The following is an 11,202-nucleotide window of genomic DNA, read 5'->3' as shown; positions in this document are numbered from 1 at the left end:
ACGGAAATATCCTATCTCGAGCATTAGACAGGCCAAGAAGAGAGCCAGTAACATTCCTAGGGAGACCCTTTTGACTAACACTACACGCATACAACAATCTAGACTGACATGTGTGACAACATTTACCCCTTTGAGTAACCTGATCAAGAATATTGTGCAGAGACATTGGCCTATCCTTAACAGTGCTGGAGAATCATTGGAACGTCCTCTATTCTCCATCAAGAGAACACAGAACATTAAAGACCTAGTAGTCCATACGAGACCTGCATCACGCAATTACTCTGGCTCCACTAGTGCTAATCAATGGTTGAGAGTCATAGGACATCATCCCTGTGGCGGGTGTAATGTTTGCCCTCTCACTATCAGCACACTGGAGGTGGACCTGGGGGAACCCAAGAAATGGCAATTAAGATCACATACTAATTGCCGTACAAAAAATTGCATATATATGATTCTGTGCCTTTGTGATCTGGTGGCCCACGGCCCTCGGCACCGCACCGACCCCCGCAGACCACGCCCGCAACCTCGGCTTCATCTTGGACCCCCTTCTCACCATGACCAAGCAAGTCAACGCCGTGTCCTCCGCCTGCTTCCTCACCCTCCGCATGCTCCGCAAGATCTTCCGCTGGATCCCCGCCGACACCAGAAAAACCGTGACCCACGCCCTCGTCACGAGCCGCCTGGACTACGGCAACACCCTCTACGCTGGGACCACCGCCAAACTCCAAAATCGCCTGCAACGCATTCAAAACGCCTCAGCCTGCCTCATCCTCGACGTACCCCGCAACAGCCACATCTCCGCACACCTGAGACACCTGCATTGGCTCCCAGTCAGCAAAAGGATCACCTTCCGACTTCTCACCCACGCACACAAAGCCCTCCACGACAAGGGACCGGAATACCTCAACAGACGGCTCAACTTCTACGTCCCCACCCGCCCCCTCCGCTCCTCTGGCCTCGCACTCGCCGCCGTCCCTCGCATCCGACGCTCCACGGCGGGTGGGAGATCTTTCTCCTTCCTGGCGGCCAAGACCTGGAACTCCCTCCCCACCAGCCTCAGGACCACCCAGGACCACTCCGCTTTCCGGAGACTCCTAAAGACCTGGCTGTTCGAGCAGCGATAACCACCCCCTTTGTCCCTAGCGCCTTGAGACCCGCACGGGTGAGTAGCGCGCTTTATAAATGCTAATGATTTGATTTGATTTGAAATACATAGGTATGACAACTAGAATGGTCAAACTACGAATCAATGAACATCGTAGTACCATCAGGTATAAGAGATCTTCGACGAAACTGACCAACCACTACATTGAGAAACATCACACTCCCAGTGACCTTCGGTGGGTCATTCTGGAGACTATTAAGGACAATTGAGATTGTGTTCGTAGGTTATTCGAGAAGGAACAACGTTGGGTTTACAGACTAAAGACCCACCTCACTGGACTCAACGACGAGATTCCTTGGACTAATTTTATCCATAGATAGCCATATCCACCTTTTTTTGACATATGGATTTTCTCGGGGCATTTTTCCCTGTTTGATGTCATGCAATCCGGCTTTACTATGGTTCATGAATTCTTTTTGTTCTGACCTGGCCCTATCTCTATCATGATAATATTTTTACATCTTAATTTCATTTTAAGAAATGAACACTATTTTCTTTCTGACTGAAGACCAAAATTGTGGTAGTCCTTCTTTATATAATATTGTTTCCTCTCTGGGAATACTTCCATGTATAAATAGCTATAGCTACCACTGTGTCCTTTGTCTGTGTTTATCAACACATTCCAGTTGCAGTCCTCTTTTACTTTCTGTCTCCATTGAATGCAGTTTCCTTTATAAGGCCCCACCACGGATAACTTTTCATTGTTCCAGGAACACTCAGAGCTATGTAGGTGTGTCGTCTAATATGGGACCACTAAGAGTAAGTGCCATCCGTATGTAGCTATGGGCTATTACTCGCTTTGCATTCCATCATTGCTAGTTGTACTCGGCTTTAAGCGGAAGCTCTCTTGCGCGCCTTTTTGTAAATAACGCTGGCCGGTATTGGTTAAGCGTAACTCGCACCAGCAACCGGTTAAGGCGGGTTCTTTTTAGTGTTTCCTTGCCTTTACCCGCTTTTGGATAATGTTATAACGCAGGATTGTTAACGTGCATTAGGAATTTTCTCTGGGGCACCGCTACCACGTAATCATATACCGGAAATCGGCTTCTACCGATTTCCCACCGCAGCAGCTAACGGCTTAGCGGGGGTGTTCCGGTACCTAGTTACGAGTCTCAACTCGAGATTTAGTGACGTCCTTATATAGAAGCCTTGTAATTTGTTTCTTTGGGGCTCTATCTTTGGCATTATACTTCATACGCCTCCAGCATTACATCAGCACAATTTTTTCAAGATCTAGGACTATCACTACAATATGGTGTATGTGTATCTGTATTCCTTGTTTATGGCATTGTCAAGTCCCATTTGGTATGTTTATCTCATGGCATTTATATGTCAGATTTAGATAATTTCATTGATTCAACATTGTGACATAATGTTTTATTCACATTATTCTGTCGGTTACTTTTAAATTAAGATATTCTTTCTCTACGTATATTTAGACCATAGTGGATCACTCAAGCTTGATGTTTTCCCCGATGGGGCCCCTCCTTTAGTATATGGAGGGTAAGCACTGTGGTACATCTGACTTGTTGTTTTCTCTTTCACAAACTTTTTTTTGACACATGTCACCGAAGGGAGTTTTCACAAGTATGTGGTTTTAAAACTGCTGACACTGTGCACACACTGGATGTTTGATACCAAAGAAATTCCTTTGATGATTGTTTCTTTCTCCTACAATTCAGGCTCCTGTTAATCAGATATTCCCTATTATGGGTCTCTAATTGCTTAAGGATTAGGTAGGTGTCATGGTCCTGATGAATCGCACCAGATCATTTTTGACTAATCAGCGAGAAACATGTTGACCTATCATTTGAAGTAACACAGGGGATCCTGTATCTACTTACACTATACTCCCAATTGAGAGATTTAGTGATTACTATTTACAATTTTTGTTTTGCTGGGGAGTGTAGACATTGTTTTATTGTCTCCCCTCGTGTTGTTTTTAATCATGTCAGAGGTCTAACATCCTAATAAATTGCGTTCTACCTCTAGGCATTTTTAACTGCCTTTACACCAATCCTAGATTAGTGTTTTTGACAGGCTGTTCATCACTTGCAAAAGATCTCCGGCAAAGAGCCCCCTCGTGGGGCCCGTCAGGCATTGCAGTGCCGGCCTGACGTGGAGTACAGCCCTATGATGAAGCATGTCGCCGGAAGGTATGTGAGGGGTTTTGCTTCAAACTAATTGGTTTTCCAGCAACCTGTATAGAATTAATTTTGAGAGAAATACCTTTTTGGAACTGTGGATATCTTTTTGATTTGATTACTATTCGGAGTAATATACACAGGACCAGGAGTTTGTTCTCTGAACCTCCCAGACGTGCCCCTCTTTTTTGTTGTTGTTTGATGGGTTGGATGGTGTGCCTGTATCTCAAGGATGCGTACCTTATGGTCCCTATCTTTCCACCGCATTGCCACTGTGGTGCTTCACAAGCTCCTCAAACCAGTAGTAGAAATCTGCAGAACACAGGGCATCAGGCTGATCATTTACTTAGATGACATCCTCCTGATGGATCAATCTTGTACCCAACTTCTCATTTGACCACGACTATTGTGCTACTGCAGAACCTAGGGTTTGTCATCAACCATCAGAAATGACCTCGGCTCAGACCATGAACTTGTTGGGGTTTCTCATAGATTCCAATGCAGCTACTCTAAGTTTCCTGTAATCAAAGGTAAGCAAGATCAAGAGGGAATTGAAGGAGGTTCTGAGAAAGGACAGAATTTCCCTCAGACAACTGGCCAGGATAGTTGGGCTGTTATCAACTTTGATCCAAGCCCTTTTTCTGGGTCCTCTACACTACAGGGCTTTGCCGCGCTTGAAGGCATCCCATCTCCTGAGAGGCCTCACTTACTCAGAAATTATTTCACTGAGCTCAGAGACTCAGTTGGAGTTGCAATAGTGGATAGACCATCTACAAGCATGGAACAACAGAGCGATCTTCGGATCCCCTCCGGATCTGAACATAGAGTCAGATGCCAGTCGCTAAGGCTGGGGGCCAGGTGTGGCAAGATCTCCATGGGGTGGGGGGCAGGCGAACAGAGGAGGAACTGACTCTACATATCAATTGCCTGGAACTCCTGGTGGGATCGTTTGTGATCAGATCTTTGACTCTGGACAGGGTATTGCGCTGCATACTCCTCAGAATGGACAACGTGTCAGTGTTGCAATACATAAACTGCCTGGGTGGCACACGCTCAAGAGCGCTAGCGAAACTGGCGAAGGATTTCTGGCATTACTGCCTACAGCATCAGATTTCCGTGACAGAGGTATACCTTCTGGGGACCCAGAATGCAGTAACAGATTGGAACTCCAGGTATATAAAGGATTCCAGCGATTGGCAACTGGACCAATCGGTCTTTTGGCCCCTCTTGGTCCTTGCAACATGGACCTATTCGCATCCAGACTGAACGCACAACTCCTGAGGTACATCAGCTGGCATCCAACTTGAATCTTCTGGCACAGCTAGCCAGTTCCGGGCTAGCCTACTGTACGGTGAATTTATTCATATTAGTGATCTCGGCGGGTCACCCGCCCATCAACAATACTCCAGTAGGGAAACACCCCTAGGTCGGTAAATTACTCACAGGCATCAAGATGACTAAACCTCCTGGACCCAGATATTCTGGGTTGTGAGACGTCAATCTGGTTTCACGTTTTCTGCCAGACTTGCCAGATAACCAGTACCTTTCTAGGAAAGAGCTTTCAGTGCCCATTCTGCTCTGCCTGATCTCCTGTAGGAGAGTATCAGATGTCAGAGCTCTAGACATTACGTTGAGGGTGTTCACCCCGTTTAGGTTCACCATATCTAGACGGACTAAATCCAAAACAAGGACAGTAACATATCCTGCCTTTGAGGCTCCTCCCAAGCTATGTGTGGTCAGGTATATTAAAGTCTATGAGGAAATGAGAGACAACTGTTTGTTGTTATTAAGAAACTTTCAAAGCGGTTCCGTCTCCTTCCATTGCCAGGTGGGTATGATGGATTGTGATAGAGGCAGGAATCAATACTTATGTCTTTGGAGCCCATTCAACAAGGGGGGCTATGGCTTCCAATACCATTAAGGTACATGGCAGACTAGAGGAGATAATGAATGCAGCAGAGGTCTTTGGAGTCTACTTTTAAGAGGTTTTATTTTAAGCCCGTATACGAAGCGTCAACTTTGGTGGAGTAAGCTTTAAACATGCATAATCCTCCCCTCTGGTCCTGACATAGAATGAGAAATTTCCTAGCTAATGAGAAGGAAAGTTTCAGTTCTATTAAGGACATGGAGGCGATGATTATCCCTCCAGAACACATTGGAAATATGCCGCCCTCCCTGATTTTTTAGTGTAACAGTAAGTATGCTACAGTTATAATTATGGGCGATATTGGTTCTTCATTCACATGTATCTTTAAAGTATTTGGTCTTGTTGATTTCCAAGCATACACTGCAGAAAAGTAGGATTATAGACCTTCTGTGACATATTCACTGATATATGTTGTTAAGTTTACCAGCTTGTGATTTATGGTCTGTTATGAATGGTTTTATTGAAACTTGTACTGCTTATGCAGGGATTGATATAACTAAGTGTGTTTTATTCATAGGCTCTGATTCTAAAACCGATTGAAGCTGCCTCAACTTAACTTTCTACAGTGAAGACGAGTAAGGACTAAATGAAAGATGGTTATATATGGGCATTCGGAATGTGATTAGATTGGTTCCTATGGACACTGTACCTTTGGTTCATGAGATACCTAGTGTTTATGATTTTTTCTTTAATCTTTGAGCCTGATGTATAATAACGAATTAAGAAAGTAATGCATAATACTAGAGCTGAAACGTTCCTTCTGATAGATGGGATATTTCTCATTAACCCGCAAAAATGCGCCTGCGCGCCTGCCCTTTAAAATGAAGCTCTCTAACGGCAGCAGGACCGCAAAGTGGCTTTCTGCGGGCTATGTATCCTTTGAAGTAATCACTGAAAGTTGTAAACCCTATTCCCTAAGTAAACACGTGCGAACACATTTTGGCTCGGGAACGACAAAAATGATTACGCCAATGGTTACTTTCTCCGTGCTCTGTCTGGGGTGCACTGTTGCTTATACGCTAGCAGCACAGACACGTCTTCTAGCCGGCAACAGAAATCGGACTGCAAATGAGATGATATATCCAGGAGTTAAAATAATCAATAGTAGGCAGCAATGAATACAGCTCCTACAGCACAGTGCACATGCAGCCCTTGAATCAGATTACCGGCTCGCATGTGCCTGTAGTATCTTTTTCCGGGGCAGAGGATTCGTTTACTTCCGAGTTAACTGGGCTGTCGTCTACGAGGCGGGTCTTTCTATTTTGCTAACCAATTATATCCTCTTGGGGGAGCTAGAACAACCATCGAGTTTCTTCAGGCTTGCCACAAGACCCTATCAGTAAGTACAAACTAGTTTTATCATTGGCTCCTTTTGTCTCCTGTTTTTGATCATAAAGGAAGGCAAAAGCTAGGATTTTCCCTCCATTCAAAAACAGGAGGTAAGTGACACGTTTGTGAATCTCCCGCCTATTTCGGGAGGATTGGGATGTTAGCAAATAGCTGTGTCCAAAGCAAGCTTCTCCACTCGTAGCTTTACATCTGCTTGCAAGTAGCTCTCCTGTGCGCCGCTAAGCATACTAAATTAAAAGTTTTGCATGGTTGAATTGAAATATGTATTCCAAAAATGAAAAGTCTATTTCAGACGGAAATGTGTGCATTTTCAGAACTGATAAGCTGATGTTTGGAGAACAATGTATGATTTCCCAAAATGTATTCAAAGCTAATATTTGAGAGTTGATGGGGAGACTAAGTACTAATATTTCTACCTTGATGTCTGAATTGCAGGTGTGGGTGTTATGTATTATCTTTGTAAAGGCATTACGAATTTACAAAGCTTTTTGTTTTTATATTACTGCTAGCAGCGATCACTGCGAGTAATCTTGTCTGATTTGATCAGTGTTGAAACACTAACAATAGTAGCTCGGAGTGATTTACATTGAACAAAAGTAGCTATTGTTACAGAAAAGGTGTAAACACAGCGTTTCGCTTAAAGTGAAGTACACCATCAGAGTGAGTATTCTTGGATAGCTGTTTCAGTGTGTGTTACTGATGCTAACCAGTTTAAAGCCAGAGATAATGGTCACATCACAACAATTGCGAACCAAAAAGTAATCAGGGTCCAGACCATTGGCATTGGTTTTGGACTGGACCAAATGGAAGTCAGTAAGTAGAATGCCAACATAGCTATGAGGGTTGACCAAGATGAAGCCAGAGTTTAAATTGGTGCCCTCACATTCGACTGTGACCGCTGCTGAGCTTCTTTTGTGATGCAAGAACACAATTTATTGTTCTCAGTAGGATGTTCATCTTCATAAGGTCGACATCATAATGAACATTGGTCAATTAAGGGTACCATCTGGTCAGTGTTTTACTTGCATGGCTAGTATTTTTGTTGTTTATGTCAAAGCCAGTTGAAAATATGGAAGCGTTTGCTAATATTCATTAGTACCCCGTTTGAAACAAAACGTGTTCAAAAGTATTTTAGAACTGCCTTGACTAGTCCTTATTAGTTGCAAGGACAAAACAGAAACAACACATTAAGAACAAAGATAATTTTAAATGAATATTTGTGAAGTAGTAGCTCTTGGTCTTTCCAGCTTCACAAAAATAAGCAAATGGCTGGTATTTATTTTCTGAGAAAGGTGGCAACCCCAGGACCAAGTTAGTTTTCATTATGTTTACAACAGAAGGAGTGATATTCAAGAGGAAATCGGAGAGATCACCCAGATGTTACAGATAAAGTTGCTGAAGCCACCTCTGGCAATTCCTCTGGGCAGCATTCCATTCATTTTTTTCTAGTTTGTTACATTACATTGTATTACGATCCACTCATGAGTGAGACACACATTTTCAGGTTATGTTGCACTCTCCCTTACACAGTCTTATACAGTTGTAAGCTCACTAATGCTTAGGGCTCGACCTGGATGACATGTGCTTCAGCTCTTAGAGCCATTTCATGTGCAGTATCTCTACGCGGTATAAGAGTATACAGGAAGCCTCCAGCTAAAAACTAAAATTGTGGGCCCTCCAGCTCAGAGAAGTCATCTGCGCTCTAATTGGGGCCAATATATTTTCCCAATTTAATCTGTACACCTGCGTGTATTTGTCCTTTCAGTGGAACCTGTATTCCATGTATTATTTTATTATTTTAACATTGATTTTCCCCATTTCAGCGGCCACTTCTTGTGACTACATTGAAGTCAAATCCTGTGTGACGTCACTTCCCGTAGCACCAGTAAGCGATTTACTTGAACACTTAAGCCATCTGACATCAATATGGAAAAGTCGGTCTTGACTGTCTCTGGAATAGAGCAGTCCAGACAGCAGTGCTAGACCATTTGACATAGGGAAGGAAAATAGGGGACTTTAGATACATTTTGACCTTATTTCATTTAGCTGATGAGATGCAGTTTGATTTACTAGACAGCAAGTTTGGGTCCCTGTTACTTTGAAGTTAAGGCAAGGCTGATTTGGAGATAGTTTATCCCGATCTGTGGTTGTACATACAAGGTAAATATAATTTAATAGAATGTTGCATTGAGAAACGACCAGTAAATATTAAGCACTGTCTCAAATATTGCTATTCATCTTTTTGTTGTTGCATCAGTAGGAAATTAGTGTTTATAGCGTTGACCTAACATTAGAGGATAACAAGTAAAAAGTCTTCATTAACAACCTTGCGTCACATTAAGCTCTAACCAAAGGGCAAATCACTTTTATGTGACTGCAACTTTTAGTGTGCTTCGCACTTACCAATGGATGGATAGGTTGTGTTTTAGTTTAAGCATATTTGTGTAACACCTTGATAGTTCTGCAGTCAGTTAGTTTGCAGCAGTTTTTTGTAAATATCTGCACAGATGCACTTTGCTCTTTAATATTTCATGTATATAGCTGTGTGAGCTGGTATTGGTCTATGGTCATAGTGCAGTACTTCTTTAAAATGTAAAGCATTTTAACATTTCTCAGACACCTTGTAGTGCTCCTTCTTAATCTTTTGTACATATGTGCAGAAATCGCCATTGGTCATCGTGCATTGCTTTGTTGAGTGTCCCTACATATTCAACAAGTGAAATACTACTGCTTTTCACTGTATAATGTTCTTTTTTTAATATAAACATTTTATTGCTTTTTTACAACATGCAGCTAAAACAGTTGCTCCGATCAGCCATATTTCACATACAAAAGGCCCGTCATGACAGTACATTCCCAAGTCCATTTTGGATCAACACCTCCAATACAACTGTGTTCCCAGTATCCTTTTGACCCTCTAGTCTGTGATAGTCCCCCCATTTTCTCCACACATTATTACATTTTTTGGGGGCAACCTCTTGCTTCGTATATGGTTTCCTCAAACTTGCCACACCAGCCCATTCCCCTCATCCATGCATCTATTGAGGGGGCTGTAGGTGGTGTCCATTGTTGGTCTATGCCCCTTTTAGCTGTGTAATGTTCTTTTAAGGAGTCAGCAGGTACAAGCAGATTGTCAGAGTTGTTGCTGCTGTTATCCATGCCAAGCCAACTTGTATGTGTCTGTGCTCATGTACCAGTTGCTGAAAGAAACTGCTAACATTTGCGGTATAGTGCCCAGTTGCTTGCACAAAATTATGAGAGGTCTTGCAATTGGTGCCTAACTCCTTTTTCAGTAGTGCATGCGTATCACTCGCTGAGAAATCTTCCAAGCTCTTTAATAAGTGTATATGGTCATTTACAAAGTTCTGAATTATTTCTGCCAGGTACTGTACAATGTTTCTTTTTTCCTGATGTAATTTTTTTTCTTCTCTCTCTTCTTGTTCCAGTTGTCCTCTCCAGTTATCTCATCCAAACTGTTGTCATGTTCTCTGATCAGGCGGCCAGTAAAGCCTGCAGCCTGCTGGCTCCACCCACTGAGGAGTCTGCCATTTTTCACAGGGTACCAGTGAACAGCTATGTCAACTGCTCTGATGTTTTCACTCTGGGGGAACGCAGCTTTACCCGCCAGTATGCCCACATTTACGCTACCCGGCTACTTCAGATGAGACCCAGAATGATAGAGCGAGCATGCAAAAAATGGGGTGAGTCATTAAGCATGAAAGTGCCTTTTGTTCCTTTAAAGGGCTCAATATGATCAGTGGCTGCTACCAAACTCTTGGGCCATACAGAAGAGGTTCCTAGAGGTTCCTAGACTGCTGAGAAAAAATAGAGTTTACTAAAGATAGGGAGGCAAATACTATATAGCCATTGAAAGTAGGGATCACCTTAGTATTGCAGCCTTTTAGATCTTGTCTACAGGCAGCTTTTAGCTGTCTGTCTCTTAAAGACCTCTTGTGGACCATAGCAGAACTTACAGTGGGCTTGGAGCTTGCTCATTGTTTACAACTGTATGGCTTTCTTATCACTCCGATTTGCCTGCTTCCTATGCATTGTCTTTCCTTCCTTTTTTTGTTCCTCCTGTAGAGCATAGCTTCTTTACAGTCCTTCTGACTGCATTACTTGTGTCCCTCAACTATTCCCATTTAGGAGTGTTTTGCTTTCACTAATGACCAAGCTGACAAACATTTCTGGAATGCACTTTTCAGTTCAAAGAAGACATTTATTATTAGTTCACCATGAGGTTCCTAAAAAAAAGAGTTTAGTTGATTGAAAGCACACGTTTAAAAATGGTCACAGCAATGAAAGGAAAATATACTAAAATGATTCTCAACTGCAATGTACACAGCAAATATATGTAGTTATGATAATATTATGCAAAGCAAAGAATTAAGTAAAAATTCATCACCGTAGGGCCTGCCAAGCTCTTCATTTTTCTCATGCCAGCAAGAAGATGACCCAGTTCAACTGCGAGAAAGAGATATCCACCCTCACGGGACAAATGTCAGGCATTTGATGTCTAAGCCTGACCGAGGTCTCGGAATTCCACCGCTACTGAGAAGGGCCACCTTTTTATATCTACTGGAGAAGGGCTTTCTGGAAAAACCCCTCCCATAAAT

General features: G+C 42.8%; 1 protein-coding gene across 3 annotated transcripts in view; it reads left to right on the top strand.

Annotated features, from left to right (window-relative positions):
- The first annotated feature begins 6,474 nt into the window (after positions 1-6,474).
- The window catches only part of POLD2 (DNA polymerase delta 2, accessory subunit), a 67,890-nt gene continuing 63,162 nt past the window's right edge, over positions 6,475-11,202 (top strand). Inside the window, exons 1-3 of one of the 3 annotated variants that reach the window (XM_069214252.1) lie at positions 6,583-6,675; positions 8,410-8,471; positions 10,033-10,287. In XM_069214252.1, the coding sequence (XP_069070353.1) occupies positions 10,068-10,287 (220 nt within the window). In that variant the 5' untranslated portion in view covers positions 6,583-6,675; positions 8,410-8,471; positions 10,033-10,067. Of the gene's footprint in view, positions 6,676-8,409; positions 8,472-10,032; positions 10,288-11,202 lie in introns of all 3 variants that reach the window. The other 2 variants (XM_069214251.1, XM_069214250.1) reach the window with 2 other exon arrangements.

The sequence above is a fragment of the Pleurodeles waltl genome, chromosome 11, assembly GCF_031143425.1.
Source record: "Pleurodeles waltl isolate 20211129_DDA chromosome 11, aPleWal1.hap1.20221129, whole genome shotgun sequence".
In the NCBI taxonomy this organism is placed as follows: Eukaryota; Metazoa; Chordata; class Amphibia; order Caudata; family Salamandridae; genus Pleurodeles; species Pleurodeles waltl.
Note: the sequence above shows the minus strand (reverse complement) of the source record. Positions and strands in the feature narration are given on the sequence as shown.